The sequence below is a fragment of the Meles meles genome, chromosome 8 (assembly GCF_922984935.1).
Source record: "Meles meles chromosome 8, mMelMel3.1 paternal haplotype, whole genome shotgun sequence".
Lineage (NCBI taxonomy): Eukaryota > Metazoa > Chordata > Mammalia > Carnivora > Mustelidae > Meles > Meles meles.
This window is the reverse complement of record NC_060073.1, coordinates 38,406,030-38,431,110: the sequence shown is the minus strand read 5'-3', so window position 1 is coordinate 38,431,110 and position 25,081 is coordinate 38,406,030. Positions and strand designations below refer to the sequence as shown.

The 25,081-nt window shown below is 36.9% G+C and overlaps 1 protein-coding gene across 2 annotated transcripts in view; it reads left to right on the top strand.

Annotated features, from left to right (window-relative positions):
• Window positions 1-25,081, top strand: part of LUZP2 (leucine zipper protein 2) — a 511,483-nt gene that overhangs the window by 471,227 nt on the left and 15,175 nt on the right. For both annotated transcript variants that reach the window (XM_046017873.1, XM_046017871.1), the window contains exon 10: window positions 16,080-16,172. In XM_046017873.1, coding sequence (XP_045873829.1) covers window positions 16,080-16,172 — 93 coding nt within the window. The remainder of the gene's footprint in view (window positions 1-16,079; window positions 16,173-25,081) is intronic.

Sequence of the window (25,081 nt, the reverse complement as noted above, 5' to 3'; positions counted from 1 at the left end):
GGTGGCTTAGTGAAGTAAATGTCTGCCTTCAGCTCAGGTCATCATCCCAGGGATCCGGGGAACAAACCCCACATCAGGCTCGAGTCTGCTTTTTCTTCTGCCCCTCCCCATGCTCAAGCTCTGTTTGCTCAGTCTCAAATAAGTAAATAAAATCTTTTAAAAAAGGAAAAAAAAAATCTTGGATGTACTTCTGAGGAAATTTAAAATTATTTTGCCTTGGGAAGAATTATGGAACATATTCAAGTGCTAAGAAAATGAGTATCTAACACATTTCTAAATTACTGGAAGAGGTAGTTGTTTAGTTTCCTGTGGTTACTGTAACATCACAAAAAAATGTGATGGCTTAAAATAACAGAGATTTATTTTCTCACGTTTAGAGACTTGAAGTCTAAAATCTCACAGTACACACTCTCTCTGGGAGTTTTAGGGGAAAATATGTTCCATGTATGCCTCTTTCAATTTCTGGTGGTTATGTGAACATTCCTAGACTTCTGTCTGTATCCTTCTTGTCTCTACCCCATCTTTACATTGTGTTCTCTTCTGTGTATATATATGAAATCTCCCTCTGTCTTATACAGACACTCAGGAGGATATTTAGGGCCCATCCATGTAACCCAGGGTAGTATAGACTGAACGGTGTCCCCCTAAAACTCACATGTTGAAGTTTTAACTGTACTTGGCGAAGATGCCTTTAAGGAAGTAATTCAGTATTTAAGGTTAGAGCCTTGATCTGGTAGGATTTTAAGAGACTCCAGAGAACTTGCTCTCTCTCTCTCTGCCATGTGAGAACACACTTAAAAGGCAGCAGTCTCCAAGTAAAGAAGAGAACCTGCACCAGACACCAAATCCTGCTAAATCCGATCTGGGTATTTTCAGCCTCAGGAATTATGAGAAAATATTCTGTTGTTTAAAGCACCCAGTATATGATATTTTGTTATGGCAACTTAATTGGACTAAGACACCAGGTAATTTCCTCTTCCCAAGGTCCCTAATTTCATCACATCCTTTACCATATAAGATAATATTTACCCTTTTGCCATTGGACCTAACATATATTTCTGTGGGGAATCCACTGTATCCCAGATAGCGTACTAAGTAGATACTCTGTTATTGTTTTTGTATTCATTTAAAGAAAATTGTTTATTTTCCATCTGCAATTCAAAAACTTATAAACATCAAAGTTTGTGATTAGAAAATAGATATAATTTCAGTGACAGCCACCATCCACATTGCTGCATGTACCCATTTCCCTTTTGGCTTTTCAATGTTCTTATTGAGATATAATTGATATAACATGATATTAGTTTTGGGTATATGGCATAATGATTTGATATTCGTATATATTGCAAAAGAATCACTGCAATAATTTCTAGTTAACATCCACACCCTACATAGTTACAAAACTTTTTTTTGTAATGAGAACTTTGAAGATCTACTCTCTTAGTAACTTTCAAATTATGCAATGTAGTATTATCAACTGTAGTCACCATGCTGCACATTAAATCCTCAAAACTTATTTGTTTTATAACTGAAAATGTATACCTTTTAACTCCCCTAATCCATTTGGCCCACCACCTAGTCCCTACCTCTGACAACTGCCAATCTGTTCTTTGTCTATGAACTTATTTCTTCATTTTATTTTTTCTTTTTTGATTTTGGTGAGACCATAGTGTTTGTCTTTTTTGTGTGTGACTTATTTTATTGAACGTAATATTCTCAAGGTCCAACCCTGTTGTTGCAAATGGCAAAATTTCATTCTATTTATGGCTGAATAATATTATATATATCTAATAATATTATATTTGCATCTTTATCCATCCATCCATAGTTGGACACTTAATTATTTTTCTATATCTTGGCTATTGTAAATAATGCTGCAGTGAACATAGGGATATATATATATTTTCAAGTTAGTGTTTTTGTTTTCTTCAGAGAAATAAATTGATGGATCATACAGTAGTTCTATTTTTAATTTTTTGAGTAAACTTCATACTGTTTTCCATAATGACCACATCAATTTACATTCCTACCAACAGTGCAGGGGTGGGGGTGCCCTTTATTCCACATTGTCACCAACAATTGTTATTCTTATCTTTTTTATAATAGCCATTCTAACAAGTGTGAGGTGATATCTCATTGTGGTTTTGATTTGCATTTCCGTGATGATTACTGATATTGAGCATCTTTTCAAGTACCTGCTGGCCATCTATAAATGATTGGAAAACACTTGTTCCCATTCAGTACATTGTCTATTCATTTTGGTAATGGTTCCCTTTCCCTTGTGAAGTTTTTTGGTTTGATGTGATCTCACTTATTTTTGCTTTTGTTGCCTTTGCTTTGGGTGTCATATCATCTTTAAGACCAATGTCAAGGAGTATACTAACTACATTTTCTTCTAGGAATTCTATAGTCTCAGGTCTTATAGTCAAGATTTTAGTCCATTTTGAGTTCCTTTTTCTGTATGGTATAAGATAGCTGTCCAGTTTTATTGTTTTGCATGTTGCTTTCCAGTTTCCCCACCACCATTTATTGAAGAGACTGTCCTTTCCCTATTGTATAGTCTTGACATCTGTATCATAAATTATAAAGATTTTTTTTATTTATTTATTTGACAGGGATCACAAGTAGGCAGAGAGACAGACAGAGAGAGAGGAGGAAGCAGGCTCCCCACTGAGCGGAGAACCTGATGCGGGGCTCAATCCCAGGACCCCGGGATCATGACCTGAGCCAAAGGCAGAGGCTTTAACCCACTGAGCCACTCAGGTGCCCCCTGTATCATAAATTAATTGAATATATAGGTCAAGTATATTTCTGAGCTCTCTGCTCTGTTCCACTGATCCGTGTGTATCTGTTTTTGTATGAATACCATACTTTTTTTGATTTCTATAGTTTTATGATATAGTTGGAAATCTGGGAGCCTGATGCCTTCAGCTTTGTTCTTTGTTAAGATTGTGTTGGCTATACAGGGTCTTTTGTGGTTCCACATGAATTTTAGAATTATTTAATCTATTCCCGTAAAGAATGCCATTAGAATTTTGATAAGGATTGCATTAAATCTGTAGATTTCTTTGAGTCATATGGACATTTTAAGAGTATTGAGTCTTCTACTTCATGAGCATGGATATTTATGCACTTATTTGTGTCTTCTGCAGTTTTTTTTCATTAATGTCTTATAGTTTTTAGTGTATGGGTCTTTCAAATCTTTGTTTATTTGTAAGCATTTTATACTCTTTAATGCTACTGTAACTGAAATTATTTTCCTAATTCCTCTTTCTTTTCTTTTTTTTAAGATTTTATTTATTTATTTGACAGGATTGAAAGAGAGAGAAATTGAGAGAACAAGCAGGGGTAATGGGAGAGGGAAAAGCAAGCTCCCTGCTGAGCAGGGAGCCCGACACAGGGCTTGGTTTGAGAACGCAGGGATCCTGACCTGAACAGAAGGCAGATGCTTAACTGACTGGGCCATCCAGGCATCCCCTTAATTCTTCTTTCTGATAATTAGTATTAAGAAAAACAATAGAGGGGCGCCTGGGTGGCTCAGTGGATTAAGCCGCTGCCTTCGGCTCAGGTCATGATCTCAGCGTCCTGGGATCGAGCCCCGCATCGGGCTCTCTGCTCTGCAGGGAGCCTGCTTCCTCCTCTCTCTCTGCCTGCCTCTCTGCCTACTTGTGATCTCTCTCTCTCTCTCTGTCAAATAAATAAATAAAATCTTTAAAAAAAAAAAAGAAAAGAAAAACAATAGATTTTTATATATTGTTTTTGTTCCTGCAACTGGATTCATTTACGATCCAAATGTCTTATTAGTTCTGACAGTTTTGGGAATGACTTTAGGGTTTTCTATATATGTATAAAATCATGTCATCTGTGAACAAAGGCAAGTTTCCGTCTTTCTTTCCATTTGGATACCATATGTTTGTTTGTTTGTTTATTTATTTATTTATTTTGCCTACCTGCTCTGGCTAGAACTTCCAATGCTGTGTTGAATAAAAATGGCAAGAGTGGATATTCTTGTCTTGTTCCTCATCTTAGAGGAAAAGCTTTTAGCTTTTCACCATTGAATATGATACTGGCTGCGGGCTTGTTGTATATGGTCTTTATTACACTTCAGTATGTTTCCTCTGTACCCATTTTGTTGAGAGTTTTTGGAAAGTAAATGGATGTTGAGTTTTAACAAATGCTTTTCCTGCATACTGAGATGCTTAAATAATTTTATCCTTTATTGGTTAATGTGATATATCACACTTACTGATTTACAGATATTGAACTATCCTGCATCATTAGAATAAATTCCACTTGATTATGATATGTGATCTTTTTAGTGTATTTTTCAATTTGATTTGCTAATTTTTTAAAAGATTTTATTTGTTTATTTGACAGACAGAAATCACAAGTAGGCAGAGACAGGCGGGTGGCGGGTGAGGGGGGCGGGGAGCAAGCTCCCTGCCGAGCAGAGAGCCCAATGTGGGGCTTGATCCCAGGACCCTGGGATCATGACATGAGCTGAAGGCAGAGGCTTTAATTTAACCCACTGAGCCACCCAGGCACCCCCGATTTGCTAATATTTTGCTTGCATGTTTATCAGGGATCTTATCCTGCAACTTTGTTTTCTTGCAGTGTACTTGTCTGACTTTGGTATCTGGATGATGCTGACCCTGTGAAATGAGTTTGGAATTATTTACTCTTCATCTATTTTTAAAAAGAGTTTGAGAAGGATTGGTATTAATTATTCATTAAGTGTTTGTAGAAATCACTACTGAAGTCATCTTGTCTTGGACTATGGTACCTCCAGACAATGGAATATTAATCAATACTAAAAAGACATGAGCTATTAAGCCATGAAAATACATGAAGGAGATGTAAATGCATATTACTAAATGAAAGAAGTCAGTCTAAAATAGCTACATACTGTATGCTTTCAACTATAGGAGTTTCTAGAAAAGGAAAAACTATGGAAAAATAAAAAGGACCATGATTTCCAGGGTTGAGGAAGGTAAGGACAAATAGGCAGAACACAGAGGATTTTGAGCCATGAAAAATATTCTGATAATACAATAATGGGTAGATTTTATTATACATTATTCCAAACCCAAGAGTGAAAACTATGGGCACTAAATGACTATGATGTGTTGATGCCAATTCATCCTTGATAACATTTGTATCAACCTGGTGTGGGATGTTGATAATGGGGGAGGCTACACATGTGTGGGACTGGGGCTATATGAAAAATCACTGCACCTCTCCCTCATTTTTGTTGTGAACCTAAAATTGCTCTAAAAATATGAAGCTAAAAAAAAAATGACAACAACCATCAGAACAAAACCATACTGCGAGTTTGGTGTTCTTGACCTAATTTAGCAAAGCAGCAGAAAACAGAGACTCTCCGAAATTATATAAATCTCCCAAATCTCCAATTTATTTACTGTTAACCCAGAATCTGAGTCCTCATTTCTTTAACTCCAAAAATACATTATCTTTCTCCAAAGTCAGTTCCCATTCTGTATTAATTCATCATGTTCAACAAGGCTTCTTTCTACAAGGAGCATCTCACTGATGCCAAAAGCCTATGCTAAAGATAACATGTATTATATATATAAATGTAAGCAGTTCCTCAGTTAAATACTAAATTTTTGTATTTAAAGTGATTTAACTTTTTATACTTCGCTGCTCACACTGGTGAAGCAATGTATCATCTCTTCCAGTTGTTGAAAGTAATATATGTAATTTTTTTCCTGAAGCAAATTGGAGATAACTTCAGTATTGATAGAGACATTGGCAAACCAGGCACCTCAGTTTATTAATATGTGAGCACAAGGGTAGCCTTAGCAAACTTCTGGAAGAGAAAAGTTACACTGTCATTCTTTTCCCTCTGCTTTCTGTGTACTTAATAGTTAATAAAACTCTTTTTATCATCTGTCCAAATTAGCAGAAGCCCACAAAAACAGAGACATAGGTAGGTAGGTAGGTAGGTAGGTTGGTAGATAGATAGATTGATGAAAGATAGATAGATAGATAGATAGATAGATAGATAGATAGAGAAGACCTTTTATTTTGGACATATTCCTTGTCTCAACCTTACCACCAAAATCTGGGAGCATTTTCACAAATGTATAGTACTTGTATGAAAAAAAAATCAAACATTAAAATGTATTAATATGCTACACATTTACATTTTTAGGAACATATTGAATATCTACCCTAAAATGTAATCTCCATCACTGGTGAGACTCTTATTATTCCTTTGAATATTATTATTCCTTTGAATAATATTCCTTTGTTATTTATTCTGGGTTCTGTTTCCTTCCTGTTAGTTTCCATGGTAAACCTCTACCTCAGCCCTTATGTTTTGCTATCAGTTTTACTTTATTGATTTGACTCCCTGTATCATCCAGGTCTCTGATTACATTCAACCAACACTGACCCTTACCAGATTAAATGAAGGGACTTTATACATATAACATCAGGAGCTCATAATACCAAGGAAAAGATAGAAATAACACACCTGGAAATGGGCGGAAACAAAGGATGCTTCAGAAGACTGCACATATGAACCATAAGGAAGGGTTGTATTATAGAAACAACTTGGACAAGGCACCCTAACGGAATTAATGTACCTAACCATTTATGGCCTCCTCTTAATGTAATCAGTATTCCAAGAATGGAGGTATCATGACCTAACTTGGGTCCTGTGCCAATATCAGAGAGATCAGGGAATTTGATACGTAAAACAGTACTTTGGAAACACCATACCATGAAAGAGGCAACCCTCCAGAATGAAATCAGGAGCTTTTAGGAAGGTAGAAGATACAATGACAATTAATGAGGAGCAAATGACAGCTCTTTGAGATCAAGAACTATGTGTTTAGTGTTTGATCTCAGTTCGAAACACACTACTTTTACAGAGTGGATGCACAATTAGTGTTGACTCATGCTGCTAGAAGGAATTCAGATTGCCACATTTTGGAAAGATTTCTCTTACCATAAATATAGCCATTCCTCTTGATTTAGTTTTGGTCCTTAATTCTTAGTTTCCTTTAGTCCTAAGAAATAGATCTTAAATAAATGGTGAAAGGAAAAACAAAACTTACTGAGTACAAAATATGTACAGCTTCAAAGGATGTGATAATGAATAAGGCATATCTTTCCTTCATGGGTTCCCAGCTTATGAAGAGTCAGATACTTAAACCAGTGATGAGTGTGATATGAGCTACCCTGCAGACTGGTACCAAGAAGACTGATATTCTTCACAATATTATAACCTGAAATTCAGAACCACCAAAGTCTTTAACTGAAATACATATTTTTGCAAGGTCATTCTATGAAATACTATTTAGACATGTAAAGGATGCTTATAACCTTAAGTCTCTCAGTAGGTCAACAAAACATATATGTGTGTGTAAAAACAGAAGTATGTCATGAGCACTGTAATTGTGACTCTGTAAATACCCATGAAGATATGGACAAAGACTGAAAGACAACATTGAGAAATAAAAATAATTACTGCTAGAATGATGAAAGACTTTTATGTTTCAGTTTCCTTTAATGCTATTATACACTAAATAAATTTTTAGAGGTATGTTGGGCCTGTTTACTCAGTAATGTGGCTGTTTTAACAGAAACAAAACCTACTAAAATTACTCCTTGCCTGTTAATGGGATTTCTTCTGTCTTTTTGCAGTTGGGGTTCTTGCTCTGATTGCTGGAAGAGACTTTCCTTCACTGTTAGCATTTATGTATTACCCCTGCACTTTTTAACCTATTTCTTCAAACTATCTGTTATTTGTAGGGTATAGGAAGTCCAGTAGATTTTAGCTGGATTAAATGGCTGTTTTGATTAATGTTAATATATTTAACATGGCTATTGAGTAGTATCGAGCTGTTTAGGAGTGACGAGGGCTTTAAATTCTCTATTAATAATACACAAATAACCCTCTTTGCTGTGAACCTGCCTTTTCTCTAGGTTTCTCTATTTCTTTTTTTTTTTAATTTTTTATTTATTTCTTGTTTTTTTATAAACATATAATTTATTTTTATCCCCTGGGGTACAGGTCTGTGAATCGCCAGGTTTACACACTTCACAGCACTAACCATAGCATATACCCTCCCCAATGTCCATAACCCCACTCCCCCTCTCCCAAACCCACCCTCCCCCCAGCAACCCTCAGAATGTTTTGTGAGATTAAGAGTCAATTATGGTTTGTCTCCCTCCCAATCCCATCTCGTTTCATTTATTCTTCTCCTATCCCCTAACCCCCCATGTTGCATCTTCACATCCTTATATCAGGGAGATCATATGATAGTTGTCTTTCTCTGATTGACTTAGTTCAGTAAGCATGATACCCTCTAGTTCCATCCACATTATCGCAAATGGCAAGATTTCATTTCTTTTGATGGCTGCATAGTATTCCATTCTGTATGTATACCACCTCTTCTTTATCCATTCATCTGTTGATGGACATCTAGGTTCTTTCCATAGTTTGGCTATTGTAGACATTGCTGCTATAAACATTCGGGTGCACGTGCCCCTTCGGATCACTACGTTTGTATCTTTAGGGTAAATACCCAGTAGTGCAATTGCCGGGTCATAGAGTAGTTCTATTTTCAACATTTTGAGGAACCTCCGTGCTATTTTCGAGAGTGATTGCACCAGCTTGCATTCCCACCAACAGTGTAGGAGGGTTCCCCTTTCTCTGCATCCTCGCCAGCCTCTGTCATTTCCTGACTTGTTAATTTTAGCCATTCTGACTGGTGTGAGGTGATATCTCATTGTGGTTTTGACTTGTATTTCCCTGATGCCGAGTGATGTGGAGCACTTTTTCATGTGTCTGTTGGCCATCTGGATGTCTTCTTTGCAGAAATGTCTGTTCATATCCTCTGCCCATTTCTTGATTGGATTCTTTGTACTTTGGGTGTCGAGTTTGCTAAGTTCCTTATAGATTTTGGATACTAGCCCTTTATCTGATATGTCGTTTGCAAATATCTTCTCCCATTCTGTCAGTTGTCTTTTGGTTTTGTTAACTGTTTCCTTTGCTGTGCAAAAGCTTTTGATCTTGATGAAATCCCAATAGTTCATTTTTGCCCTTGCCCTTGCCTTTGACCATGTTGTCTTGATGATGACAGCTTTGTAATAGAGCTTGAAGTCCGGAATTGTGATGCCACCAACTTTGGCTTTCTTTTTCAATATTCCTTTGGCTATTCGAGGTCTTTTCTGGTTCCATATAAATTTTAGGATTATTTGTTCCATTTCTTTGAAAAAAATGGATGGGATTTTGATAGGGACTGCATTAAATGTGTAGATTGCTTTGGGTAGCATAGACATTTTCACAATATTTATTCTTCCAATCCAGGAGCATGGAACATTTTTCCATTTCTTAGTGTCTTCCTCAGTTTTTTTCATGAGTACTTTATAATTTTCTGCATATAGATTCTCAGCCTCTTTGGTTAGATTTATTCCTAGGTATATTATAGTTTTGGGTGCAATTGTAAATGGGATTGACTCCTTAATTTCTCTTTCTTCTGTCTTGTTGATGGTGTACAGAAATGCAACTGATTTCTGTGCATTGATTTTATATCCTGACACTTTATTGAATTCCTGTACAAGTTCTAGCAGATTTGGAGTCGAGTCTTTTGGGTTTTCCACATATAGTATCATATCATCTGCAAAGAGTGAGAGTTTGACTTCTTCTTTGCCGATTTGAATGCCTTTAATTTCTTTTTGTTGTCTGATTGCTGAGGCTAGGACTTCTAGTACTATGTTGATTAGCAGTGGTGAAAATGGACAACCGTTCCATGTTCCTGACCTTAGCGGAAAAGCTCTAAGTTTATTTTCCATTGAAATTGATATTTGCGGTGGGCTTTTCATAGATGGCTTTGATAATATTGAGGTATGTGTCCTCTATCCCTAACTTTGAAGAGTTTTGATCAGGAAGGGATACTGTATTTTGTCAAATGCTTTTTCAGCATCTATTGAGAGTATCATATGGTTCTTGTTCTTTCTTTTATTAATGTGTTGTATCACATTGATTGATTTGCAGATGTTGAACCAACCTTGCAGCCCTGGAATAAATCCCACTTGGTCGTGGTGAATAATTTACTATTGAATCCTATTGGCTAGTATTTTGGTGAGAATTTTTGCATCTGTGTTCATCAAGGATATTGGTCTGTAGTTCTCTTTTTTGGTGGGATCCTTGTCTGGTTTTGGGATCAAGGTGATGCTGGCCTCATAAAATGAGTTTGGAAGTTTTCTTCCATTTCTATTTTTTGGAACAGTTTCAGGAGAATAGGAATTAGTTCTTCTTTAAATGTTTGGCAGAATTCCCCTGGGAAGCCGTCTGGCCCTGGCTTTTTTTTGTTTGGAGATTTTTGATGACTGTTTCAATCTCCTTACTGGTTATGGGCCTGATCAGGTTTTCTATTTCTTCCTGGTTCAGTTGCGGTAGTTTACATGTCTCTAGGAATGCATCCATTTCTTCCAGATTGTCAAATTTGTTGGCGTAGAATTGCTCATAGTATGTCCTTATAATTGTATTTCTTTGGTGTTCGTTGTGATCTCTCCTCTTTCATTCATGATTTTATTGATTTGGGTCCTTTCTCTTTTCTTTTTGATAAGTCTGGCCAGGGGTTTATCAATCTTATTGATTCTTTCAAAGAACCAGCTCCTAGTTTCATTGATTTGTGCTATTGTTTTTTTGGTTTCTATTTCATTGATTTCTGCTCTGATCTTTATGATTTCTCTTCTCCTGCTGGGTTTAGGGTTTCTTTCTTGTTCTGTCTCCAGCTCCTTTAGCGGTAGGGTTAGGTTGTGTACTTGAGACCTTTCTTGTTTCTTGAGAAAGGCTTGTACTGGTATATATTTTCCTCTCAGGACTGCCTTTGCTGTCCCACAGATTTTGAACTGTTGTGTTTTCATTATCATTTGTTTCCATGAATTTTTTTCAATTCTTCTTTAATTTCCTGGCTGACCCATTCATTCTTTAGAAGGATGCTGTTTAGTCTCCATGTATTTGGGTTCTTTCCAAATTTCCTCTTGTGATTGAGTTCTAGCTTCAGAGCATTGTGGTCTGAAAATATGCAGGGAATAATCCCAATCTTTTGATACTGGTTGAGACCTGATTTAGGAACCAGGATGTGATCTATTCTGGAGAATGTTCCATGTGCACTAGAGAAGAATGTGTATTCTGTTGCTTTGGGATGAAATGTTCTGAATATATCTGTGATGTCCATCTGATCCAGTGTATCATTTAAGGCCTTTATTTCCTTTTTGTTCTTTTCCTTGGATGATCTGTCCATTTCAGTGAGGGAAGTGTTAAAGTCCCCTACTATTATTGTATTATTATTGATGTGTTTCTTTGATTTTGTTATTAATTGGTTTATATAGTTGGCTGCTCCCACGTTAGGGGCATAGATATTTAAAATTGTTAGATCTTCTTGTTGGACAGACCCTTTGAGTAGGATATAGTGTCCTTCCTCATCTCTTAGTATAGTCTTTGGCTTAAAATCTAATTGATCTGATATAAGGATTGCCACCCCAGCTTTCTTCTGATGCCCATTAGCATGGTAAATTGTTTTCCACCCCCTCACTTTAAATCTGGAGGTGTCTTCGCGTCTAAAATGAGTTTCTTGTAGGCAACATATTGATAGGTTTTGTTTTTTTATCCATTCTGATACCCTGTGTCTTTTGATTGGGGCATTTAGCCCATTAACATTCAGGGTAACTATTGTGAGATATGAATTTAGTGCCATTATTAGCTTGTAAGGTGACTGTTACTGTATATTGTCTCTGTACCTTTCTGATCTACTACTTTTAGGCTCTCTCTTTGCTTAGAGGACCCCTTTCAATATTTCCTGTAAAGCTGGTTTGGTGTTTGCAAATTATTTCAGGTTTTGTTTGTCCTGGAAGCTTTTTATCTCTCCTTCTATTTTCAATGATAGCCTAGCTGGCTATAGCATTCTTGGCTCCATGTTTTTCTCATTTAGTGCTCTGAAAATATCATGCCAGCTCCTTCTGGCCTGCCAGGTCTCTGTGGATAAGTCTGCTGCCAATCTAATATTTTTACCATTGTATGTTACAGACTTCTTTTCCAGGGCTGCTTTGAGGATTTTCTCTTTGTCACTAAGACTTGTAAATTTTACTATTATAGGTGACGGGGTGGGACCTATTCTTGTTGATTTTGAGGGGGGTTCTCTGCACCTCCTGGATTTTGATGCTTGTTCCCTTTGCCGTATTAGGGAAATTCTCTCCAATTATTCTCTCCAATATACCTTCTGCTCCCCTCTCTCTTTCTTCTTCTTCTGGAATCCCAATTATTCTAATGTTGTTTCGTCTTATGGTGTCACTTATCTCTCGAATTCTCCCCTCGTGGTCCAGTAGCTGTTTGTCCCTCTTTTGCTCGGCTTCTTTATTCTCTGTCATTTGGTTTTCTATACCACTAATTCTTTCTTCTGCCTCATTTATCCTAGCAGTGAGAGCCTCCATTTTTGATTGCACCTCATTAATAGCTTTTTTGATTTCAACTTGGTTAGATTTTAGTTCTTTTATTTCTCCAGAAAGGGCTTTTATATCTCCAGAGAGGGTTTCTCTAATATCTTCCATGCCTTTCTCGAGCCTGGCTAGAACCTTGAGAATCATCATTCTGAACTCTAGATCTGACATATTACCAATGTCTGAATTGATTAGGTCCCTAGCCTTAGGTACTGCCTCTTGTTCTTTTTTTTTTTTTTTTTTTGTGGTGAATTTTTCTGCCTTGTCATTTTGTCCAGCTAAGAGTATTTGAAGGAGCAAGTAAAATACTAAAAGGGTGGCAAAGAACCCAGAAAAATGCGCTTTAACCAAATCAGAAGAGACCCCAAATTGTGGGGGGGAGAAAGGGGATAAAATGACATTCAGAAAAAAAAAAGAAAAAATTAAAAAAATAAAACAAATAAAGAAAAAATATAAAAAAGAATATATATATTAGATAAACTAGTTAAAAAACGTTAAAAAAGAAAAGGGTAAAAGTTTAAAATATTTAGCAGAAGAAGAAAAAAAATTGGAAAAAAAAATTAACTGCAAGACTAAAGAATCATGGGGAGAAAGCTATGAGTTCCTTGCTTTGCTTTCTCCTCCTCTGGAATTCCGCTGCTGTCCTTGGTATTGAACCTGCTTTCCTTGGTAGATGAACTTCGTCCTGGCTGGATTTTTTTGTTGATCTTCTGGGGGAGGAGCCTGTTGTAGTGACTCTCAAGTGTCTTTGCCCGAGGCGGAATTACACCGCCCTTACCGGGGGCCGGACTAAGTAATCCGCTTGTTTGCTTTCTGGAGCTTTTGTTCCCTGAACACTTTCCGTAGAGTTCCTGAGGACGGGAATGAAAATGGCGGCCTCCCAGTCTCTGGCCCAGAGGAGCCGAGAGCCTGGGGCCCCACTCCTCAGTTCGCCCCCAGAAAACAGCGCCCAATCACTCCCGTATCCCCGGCCTCTGGCCGCGCTCTGAGCTCACCCAGCCTGCGACCGGTTCAAGGTAACCCCGAGCTGAGAGCTGAGCTCACTCCTCGGTTCCTGCAACTCTGTGACACTCATACACCCCCGATCCTTCTGTGACCCTGCAGGACCTGGGGCCACACTGACCCCGTGTGGGCTTCACCCCAGTTTAGCCTCTGGAGCAATGTCCCTCAGTGGAACAGACTTTTAAAAGTTCTTATTTTGTGCTCCATTGCTCCGCCGCTTGCCAGGAGCTGGCCCCTCCCCCTGCGGTCTTTCTTTCCGTCGTTTTGGATTCACTTCTCCACCAGTCCTACCTTTCAGAAAGTGGTTGATTTTCTTTTTCTAGAATTGCTGTTATTCTTCTCTTCGATCTCTCATTGGATTTGTAGGTGTTTGTAATGTTAGGTAAGCTGTCTAGTTGATCTCCTGCTACCTGATGTAGTCTCAGCCTGCTACTTCTCTGCCATTTTGACTCCACCCCCTCTAGGTTTCTCTATTTCTATAGAATTTTTCAGTTTTGTAGGTTCTAATCTTCGCTCGCAACAAAGAGCAATCTCTTTTCAATTGCCAGTATTAATACTTTAGTTCAGGGGCGCCTGGGTGGCTCAGTGGGTTAAAGCCTCTGCCTTCGGCTCAGGTCATAATCCCAGGGTCCTGGGATCTAGCTCCACATCGGGCTCTCTGCTCCACGGGGAGCCTGCTTCCTCCTCTCTCTCTCTCTCTGCCTGCCTCTCTGCCTACTTGTGATCTCTGTCTGTCAAATAAATAAATAAAATCTTAAAAAAAAATACTTTAGTTCAGCCTTTGTTACCATCTACTTGATCAGTGTTTATGGTTTCTTTCTTGATATCCACACCTAATAGCTGAATATTCTTTCTACCTATCTTTGCTTATACTCTTCCCTTCACCTAGGATGCTCTCACTCACTCTTGTCTTAATCACTCACAGCCCCATTTTAAAGCTTTCCCTTTCCATCAAGCCCTTTATTATTATCCCAAATGGATTTAACTTCCATTCTCTCCAAATGCATAGTTTTTTTTTTTTTTTGTGCCCTCTTTTATTAATTTGCTTTATCTTGGGGCTACTGGTGTGAATAAAAATCAGATTGTATAAATTCTAGGAAGGTAAAACACCTTTCTCAACTCTTTATATCCAACAACAATATCTAATACAGAGTACTGGCTTATTCAAAGACATTTTGTTTTCCTGTTTAAATTTCTTTTTCTTACAGAAGGTATAGAGGGGAGATCTGAAGACAGGGGTCTTAAGCAAGGAAGAATGGGAGAGAAAAAGGGACTAAGAGAGGGGGGAAAACTTAGTGCCTTCTGGAACTCATACAATGAAGCTGAACTCCTTTAAGTATAAAGCAAAAAAGAATTTTATGTAGTTGTTTATTGATTATTATATGTAAAGCCTAGCATTTGAGTAACTTAATATAGGAACTATTTTTGTCAACTAAAGTGCTTGATTTTCTATTATTTCTCTAATACGCTACTAGTTTTATGGATTTTTTTACATGTAATATTCTACTAGTTTTATGAGATATCTTTGCTTTTTATTTTTATCAAAGTATTATTTTGTAAGACTGTTCCCCTGCAAAGGATATAACTGTCTATGGAAAACCAGGTCAGCGTTGTGTAAAAGTAGCACAAATATCTGAGCGGTTTGGGTACTTTGATCAGACCATAGCCTTGTCTTTGTCTTCCTGGTCCCCAGTGGTTAGAAACCCCTTTTCTTCCTCCTCTGAGATCATGGTTTCAGCACATTAGCATTCACAGAGTTTAGTTTTTATCTATCCTACAATAGTAACCTCACAGATTCATGTGCCTAACGGCATGTTCAAATCAGCTTTGCCCAAGAAACACACATTTCAGTAGATAATCTTAGCCAGCCTATGGGGATATTTACATATATTAATTATGCATACTCTTCCCTGGCCAGCACCTGAAAAACTGCCTTAAAAATTTTTTTTTAGGGACACTTGGGTGACTCAGTGAGTTAAGTACCTGACTTAAGGTACTTCAGGTCATGAGCTCAGGGTCCGGGGATCAATCCCAGCATAGGACTCCCTGCTCAGTAGGGAGTCTGCCTGTCGCTCTGCCCCTCACGCCACTCATACTCTCTATCTCTCGAATAAATAAATGTTTAAAAGATTTAGTGTCCTTAAAGAGATGAATCTTAGGATAATATTTAAGGTTTCCAGGCTTCATTAGTTAGTTAGCATTGAAGTAAATAATCCTCTGTGTAAATTACAGTGAGCTATTATGAAGTCTTCTCCTTCTGATTGAGAATATGAAGTGTACACTTATATTTCTCAGATATACTTGGACTTAAAATATGAGAAAATATAGGATTTCAGCTCCTTGTGGAAATAGTAAACTTAAAGGCTTATTATGCAAGAAGTAAGTATTTCCAGTGGGAAAATAATGCCATTGGACCTCACTAATACAAAATAGAACAGAACTTATTTTATACACTTTCAAAACTATGAATTTTTACGTATGTATATATACAAATTCCATTGTATTCATTGTCCTTGAGTCTGATGTTGCCATTGTACCATATTTTACAAGTCACATGGATCTCTTGGTTGAACCTGTTTCTCGCTCTCTCTGTTCTCTAGCCTGAGCAAACCATTCTTGGAAGGACTGAGAGCTCTCAAGCTGAGACAACAAAGGAAGAAAATTCGAACAACACTGAGTGCAATTCTCAAAATGTAAGAATAACTTAAAATTATTTTCATAGCATTCAACAGGAAAATAAGAGCACATAAGAATTTTAACAATTCTAGTTCATGCCACCATGAAATATTCTATATGTGATATCTACTAACTAAACATTATACTTTAAAATTTGAAAAAACAAGTGTTCTTTGGATGTACATGAAGTAGGTGTTCTGTTAGGAAATGTAACCAGACTCTTTGGAGTGCTATGAAATTGAGTTGTCAGAGAGGTAAGAGAGCCAAGAGGGTAACCACATGCCCAACAAAGGCTTCCAGCTACAGCAAAGAAAATAAGGTAGAACAGACGCATAAGTTAACGGAGTCTTTTTTTCTTTTTATTGGCTGTCAAAGAGAATTTAGAGATATGAATTTCTCAACAATTTTGCCTTCAAATCTTTGTATATTTGAACATGTACTAATTTAGAACATAATAAAATTAATGAGAAGTAAAAATGAAAATCTCTGCGACATACTTGCAGATGAAGAACTCAGGAAGGTTTTCTGTAGGAAGGAACATTTTGCTAAAGGCAAATAAGTCTCTGACAGTGTGAGTAAATGTGCAGAGATAAGAAACCATCAGAATAAAATGACTAGAGAAAAGAGTACAGGAAGTGGTGGTATATATGCCTAAAAGGATAATTTGGTACTTAAATATGAGAGACCCTGGATTCCCAAGATAAAGAGTTAGGTCTGAATTAAGGTTATAGTTCAGGTTTTCAAATGTTTATGTCCAATTAACTTATGAGATCATAGGGTTAATTTTAAGGAGAATGTTTTTATTTCTTGATATATTTTCTTAAAACTACCAAAAAGTCATTTTGCAATATAGACATATACAAACCATTATACTGTACGCTTAAAACTGGGTTGTATCTTAATTGTGTATCACTAAAAAAAAAAAAAAAAAAAAAGGAAGGAAAATTAAAGAATTTTAGAAGCTACACCCTTATAAGTAATGTTGAGTCTTATCCTTAGAAGTACCCCTTTGAGCTCTTAGATTAAGAGGAATTCAGTTGCCTTATTCCTGCCTCTGTACTGATCATGAGCATATGTGTGCCTTGAGCAAACTGTTCTTGTAATGAGGTGCTGGACGCCACTAAAAGGGCAAAAGAACTGGGACTTCGCCAAGCTTACCAAACAAACAAACAAGATGGTCCCACTGGAGATAAAGCTGAAAAGTTCTATGAGTTTTGCCAAGAGGATTCCCAAAGCAAAGTTCTGATCTACTTTTTTTACCAGGAGTGAGATCTGCTGAAAATCATAAATTGTTGTTTGTTTGCTTGTTTGACTCTCCTTCTAGTTTTATTGCTCTTTTTTGTCCCTAATAATTCCTTCCCCTTCAATAAGTCTCATAAGCAGCTGCTACCTTGTTGCAGGTCCCAATCTGGGTCCATTCAAAAATCTGCCTCCACCTGCACCAAGGTGAATGCTCTCGCTCTAACCTGACCTCTGTCTAGATCTTAGTCTTTGGAGTTTCTAGTTCTAAGAAGCTACACTTTGTCGTGCAGAGAATGCTCAGTATTCCTAGGCTAAGGACTCAATTACATTTAAAGTCTGTGAGAGTAATATAGATGAGTGAAAGACACCAGATGTAAGCAGTAGGAATTAGTGGAACTGGTGTGAACATCAGTTTTCAAATTTTAGAGCTGCAGTTCTTAGCTATCCTCAAAATAGCATCACCTAGAGAGTTCTTAAAAAATACTGATGCCCAGAGCTGATGCTGGAAAAATCAACTCAACCTCTTGGCGTGTGGGATCTAGACATTAGTTGTATTTATTTTTTCTATTACTCCAGGTGATTCTACTATGTGGTTGAGTTTTACTGCCAATGTATTTCGCATGTAAATGATAGTAAAAATCATGCGGGGAGCTTTTAAAAATTAAGATTCTGAAAAATTCTTCAAGAAATTATAAATGAATAGGACTAAATGAAACCTCTATTTTTTTTTTCTTTTTTGACATGTACCTGGTAAGCCTCTTCCCAACCCAGGTGATTTTGAGGTGGATGGTTTGTGAGCCATAATTTGAAAAACTTTGGTTTAGATAAGATATAATCCTTTTAATATATTGTTTAGTAATGGATTTTCTGCTACTCCTACTCTATTATATTTACATTTTAAAGAGGGAGCTGCCTAAATTAGACTCATAATGGTAATATGAAAAACTGTATGACTTTTGATAGTGGATAGGAGCGATCCATTGCAAAACCCTTCATTTATTATGTAACCATATACAAGACCAGTGTTGATATAGGACTATGGAATTGATCAGAAAGCTGTTATGTGATTTTATCTATTGCTAAGCTCCCCATGAGAACTGTAGTGGACCATCATCACCCCCAAGCTACAGTAACCAGAGTACGATTAATTTTAAGCATGGAGAGCTTAGTTCCTTTCTAGGATTCCCCAATGTTGGGACCAATTCTGCTGATTATCTCAACCTTACAGAAATAAAGCAGGAAAATCTTTTTTGTTGTTGTTGTTGTTTAGATTTTATTTATTTATTTGAGAGAAAGAGAGAGCAACAGAGAGAGCGCATGCAGGGGGAGAGGAGAGGGAGAGGGAGAAACAGATTCCCCACTGAGCGGGGAGCCCGACATGGGGCTCCATCCCAGGACCTGGAAATCTCACGACCTGAGCCGAAGGCAGACCATCAGAACCACCTAGGCACCCCAAAGCAGGGGGATCTTTGGATCTATGAAAACTGCTGTTATTCAGCTTGTCTAAAATCACTCAGAATATTCTCATTTGTGTTTAATGTCATGAAATGTGGTTGCTTCCATTTTAATACAAAAACATGAAAATACCTTCAACTTCACTTTAACAAGCTGCAGACTCAGCTCCAATATGGGCTGCTTTAACTGAATGTCCAAATGAGGTATCCAAACATAGTTTCATAAAATAAAAGCAAAATAAATTTACCCTTTTCTGAAAAAGGGATTAGTGCATTTTCTGTTGTAGGAAAGATAGTTATATTAGAATTATGGGTCCTTATTGTCTTTATTTGGAGATTAAGTACGGTGTAAAGTAATGTGTATGGGTGCCAAATTGACAAGGGGTGAATTTGTGATAGTTAAGTTTATGCATCAACATGTTCAGAAGAGCTGGTAAAGCATTATTTCTATGTTTCTGATGGGTGTTTCCATAAGAGATTTGCATGAAATCAGTAGACTAATTTAATTGGATTGGGTGGGAATTTTCTAATCCCTTGAGGCCCCACATAGAACAGAATGGTGGAAGAAGGATGAATTCTTTCTCTCTTTGAGTTAGGACATGCATCTTCTGTGGCTGCATCTTCTGAGAGCTGTTGGTTCTTCAGCCTTCCTACTTGGGGACTCAACCAGCAGCATACCCCCCACTTTTCCTCAGTTCTCAGGCCTTTGGCCTCAGCTCATCATCAGCTCCCCTGGTTCTCAATACTTAAGATGTGGATTGAATTGTATCACCCAGTTTCCTGATTCTCCAGCTTGCACAGGGCATAGCATGACATCTCTCAGCCTCCATAATCGCATGAACCAATTCCCAAAATAAATCCCTTCTTATATATGTATGTGTATATCCTATTAATTTTTCTTCCTCTGGAGTACACTGACTAATACAATCATTTTTCCTTATTTGTATCTTGCATACTTTGGGTATATTTTGAAATAATTGACATCTGCATCTTATGGAAGAGGTTTTTATTAATCAAATTAATCAGTGCAACTTAAGTTTTATACAGTAAAAGTAGATGGTAGTTGCTAAGGTACATTTTCATATTACTGGCATATTTGGAAAAATTATAGTTGGCAGTTTTACTCCCATTTCTTTTTTTAATTTGTTTTTCTACTCCATGAAATTCAAAAACCTAGAAATTACCAAATGAGGACATTTAAAAAATAATAAAAGTATGAAAAAATAGGGACCTGAATGAAGCCAGTAACAGAAATAGTTGAGAGAAGGAAACCAACAGAACCTCAAACTGAGAAATCCAGAGGACTTTGTGATCAAGTGAAGATGCACAAGTAAAGACAAAAGTCTAATAGGGACCTTGACTTTCATGTTAATTAATTAAGACAATTATATTGTTGTTCTCAGATAAAATAAAGTACAGGAGGAAAAATTGTAAGTTAATTTTTGTCCATTTACTTCTAAACAGAAGAGGTTCATGCTCTCCTAATAACTAGAATGAGCAAAAATGTACATTAGAGCTTATTTGTAAAACAATGATAGTTTTAAAAAGCTTTGTTGAACTGTAATTTGCATGCAAAAAAAATCACACATTTTTAAAAAGATTATTTTAGAGAGAGAGAGCATACATGTGTGAGTTGGGGAGAGGGACAGAGGAAGAGAATCTTCAAGCAGACTCCCCACTGAGCGAGGAGCCTGTCTCATTCATGACCCATGAGATCAGGACCTGGGCTGAAACTACAAGTCACACGCTTAATTGACTGAACCACCCACGTGCCCCAAAACCACACATTTTCAAGCATATATTTCAGTTATTCATGAACTTGATTGAGTCGTGCAGCTATTAGCACAGTCCAGCTTTAGAACATTTCCACCACCCTAATAAGATCCCCATGCCTTTTTACAGTTCATCTCTATTCTCACCCTCAGCCCAGACAGACACTAACCTAGTTTCTATCTGTGTAGATTTGCCTTTTTATAAATTTTATGTAAGTTCATCATAACAGGGAGTGCTTAACATCTCATTTCCTTCACATAGTGTAAGGATTTGGAGACTCCTCCATGTTGTAACATGTATCAGGAGTTTGTTTCTTTCTGTTGCTGAATAGGATCCATGATGTGACTGTACCACATTTTCTTTATCCACTCATCAGTTGATACCTTTTGGATTGTTTCTACTTTTTGGTTATTTTGAATAATGACACTGTGAACGTTCACATAAACATCATTGTGTGAACATAAGTTTTAATTTCTCTTGAGTAGATCCCTAGAAATGGAATGGGGTATGATAAATTTTTTCTTGACTTTTTAAAAAACAAATGGTTTTCCAAAGTGTCTGCATTGTAAATGCAGTGTTTGCATTTATAACCTAATCTCCCTCTGCACTTCCCCCTCTCCCTGCTCATGCTCTCTCCCCTCGCCAATAAATAAATAAAATCTTAAAAACAATTTGTTATAATGAATATATTCTCCTTGTTTTGGCACATTTGTCAAAAATAATTGACAACAAATCTGAATTCACTTCTTAACTTCAATTGTTTCATTGATCTATATGTCTGTCCTTAAGCCTGTACCATACTTTCTCAATTACTGTAACTTTATGGCAAGTTTGAGATTGGAGAGTTAAAGTCCCCTTACTTTGTTCTTGTCTTCAAGATTGCTTTTGCTATTTTTAATATTTCCCATTTCTTGTAAATGTTAGGTTCAGCTTTTTAATTATAATTAAAAAAAAACTGTTGGGATTTTGACAGAGTTTGCACTGAACCTATAGATTAATTTGGGGAGAATTATTGTCTTATAATATTGATTCTTCCAATATGTAAACATTGGTTATATCTTCATTTACTTACATCTTTTAAAATTTCCTCAGTAATATTTTGTAGATTTTCAGTGTATAAGCCTTGCACTTCATTTTCTTTATTCCTAAGTTTTAAATTCCTTTTCATGTTATTATGAGTGGAGTTGTTTTCTTAATTTTATTCCCAGATTGTTAATTGCTAGCATGTAGATGGGATTAATTTTTGTATATTTATCTTGTAACAGATTAAGGAGTTTCAAGTGACCATGAGCTCCAACTCAAACTGTGGTGACATTTGCAAAACAACTACATGAAGTTGCAGTATTAATTTCCAGTAATTGTAATGCTATATCCAGAATAAGGAAGAGAAATCCCTTATCTGATTTTATTTATCAGCCAAAACTGATAAAGCATGTTCCATTCTAGAAATGACACTGTTAAGATCAACAACAACAAATGACGTGTGTCTACTAGAGCTTGAGGGGGAAAGCTCAAGAGGAGATTCAGTATATAATGTTGATCAGTTTCATTTCTGTTTCAACCAGTTACCTGATGTGTAGCCATGACTGCTTAACCCCTTTGAGGCTCATTTTCCTCCTCTGACCGAGGGAGATAAATGTTGCCTACCTTGTATAACTTGTTAAAGGTTCCAGTGAGATAGTCCAGCTTAACACCTAGTTTATCATGGACACCTAGCAGGTCCTCAATAATTATCACTATCCATTACTTTATGCAAAACTATGCCTTTCACTTAAAACCTCAATAAACATTTTTGAGTTGTATATTTTAGTCAGTTTCTCAAAAGAGAAAAAACTATAATGTGAAATAGGAGCAGTCTTGTTCAGTGTCATTCTCCAGGGCAGAACGAGATGTTGCCAGTGAAAACAGCTATAAGAAGGAGAATATTTCAATCAAATATAAAAGTGAACTCTCAATGAAAAGTATATGAACACAGAATCAGCTACTGGAAGACATAGTGTGTTATATGATTGAATAATGAAAAACCAGGGTGTCTGGGTGGTACAGTCAGTTGGGCATCCGACTCTTGATTTCCACTTGGGTCATGATCTCAGACTTATAGTATTCAGCACTCCATCAGGAGCCGTGTTCAGTGCAGAGTCTACTTAGGATTGTCTCTCCCTCTCCTTCTTACCTCCTCCCTACCACAATTGGCTATCTCTCTCCCTCAAACAAATAAATAAATAAATCTTTTAAAAAATAATGAAAAACAACCGTTCTGGATGTACTTGGGAAATGAAGACTAGTATGGAGGGAAAGAACTATTATGTGAGCATCTCGTTCAATTCCAGGATTCTGTGATCATCAGCAACCTCACTGAGAGCTGATGAGGGAGCATACAATCTCTTGGGAAAAAATAGCAGAAGAGATGCATTTTGATTCCTGTTGGTTGACCTGATACTAAACAATATAGTAGAGAAAACCTTGAAATTACAAAAAACCTAGATTTTAATGCCAACTTTCCTATTTTCTAACATGTCACTTTTGGAAGTGATTTTATAATCTAGATCCCTTACCTATATAATGTCGATCAATGATTTTCAAACTTTTGCAGTCTATGATTTGTCAGGTCAGCTGTTAAAACTGCTTGTGGTCAAGCTTCACTCCCATAGATTATTAATCGATAGATCTGGGGCACAGCCCAGGAGTATATATTGTTCTAACAAATTTACCTAGATTTTCTTCTGTCAAAATTTCCTGGCAAACATTCCGAGAAAATTCGATGTTCATTTCTTACAGGTTTGTCATGATAATTGTATATGATATTAAATTAAATACACAGTATTCAGTTACATAAACCCTTATTAGTTCATTCTTTAAAAGATGCTTCATAATTTTAATATCTGAGGTTTTCTTTTTTTTTTTAAGATTTTTTTAATTTATTTATTTATTTGACAGAGAGAGATCACAAGTAGGCAGAGAGGCAGGCAGAGAGAGAGGAGGAAGCAGGCTCCCTGTGGAGCAGAGAGCCCGATGCGGGGCTCGATCCCAGGACCCTGAGATCATGACCTGAGCCGAAGGCAGCGGCTTAATCCACTGAGCCACCCAGGCGCCCCAATATCTGAGGTTTTCATATTTTCAGTGTCAAGATCCCAAACTTGGAATTAGAGATTATACATTTTTTTAGATATCTTGTGGTTTCTTCTATTTCCTGCCCTATGCAAGCCAGAAAGGTCACCTAGGAAAATGTCCTCTGGGTTCTTTGCCCTCCGCCTTTTTTTTTTTTGTAGACTTAGAAAATTTTAAGTTGATCACCAAAGTCTTAACAGCGTATTAGACTATCAGTTTGGTGTGTGTTTAAATTATTTTGAAAAAGGCTTTACTTAAATGATAATAATAAAGACACATGGGGAAAGCAAAGGATGTACCTGCTTCATCCCATTTGTCTGAAGTTTGCCAATGAGTCTCATATTGTTTAATAGCAAATCAAGGATTAAAGACATTGCACACTCAATTTTAATTTTCACTTAGAGATTAAGACTTAATGCTAATGTAAATGTTTTTCACAATATTTCTGACTCCTATAGGTAGCAAACATTTAATTTTTCTTAATGTGCTGAGAAAATGAAAAGCAGAATAATTTCTGTTTAGCATTGAGAGGACAAGCTCTCTTTCTTCCTATCACACCTGCTTGCAAGTCCCTGACCAAAGGGAGTTTATTTAACAGCAAGTATTAACTAGGGACATGAAAGGGGGAAATGTGCAGAAAATAAATCTTAGAGCTCTGAGTAGAAAACGATGCCAGCTTTTTTAATGCTAAAACAATTTTGGCAGAGATATAACAAATCCTAGTTTGCTATTATATCCAGTATTCATTGTGTAGTATTTGATGGACCTGATGAGTGGTTGGCAGATGCTGCACTAACAAAATTTTCTAAGCAAGTCATGGCCTGCTGTAATTGGGCTTAGAGACCACACAACATTATCATCCTGGGTTACATTTCATCAGAAATTTGAAGAGGTTGGCTTCATACAAGGCATTGTTACTGTGCTGGGGAGGTTCCTTCAGAAGGAACAGACATGCCTCCAGATAATGTAGAATGGTACACAGTTTCATAAGGTCTTCATAACAGATTTCTGTTTTGCTCGTTAGATATAAATCTCCATGTTACCCTACTATAGCATCAATTTAAAGTTGCAAGAATGTGAACTTAAGTGTAAGTTCTTATCAGAAGTTACACAGAAAGCATAATAACAATGGTTAACTTAGTAATGACTCCTGGGGCAACTGGGTGGCTCGTTCAGTTAAGCATCTGCCTTAGCTCAGGTCATGATCTCGGTGTCCTGGGATTGGGCCCTATGTCAGGCTCCCTGCTCAGCAGGGAATCTGCTTCTCCTCTCCCTTTACGCCTCCCAAACCCTGCTTGTGCACGTGTTCTCTTCCTTGCTCTCTCTCACTCACTTTCTCACTTTCTTTC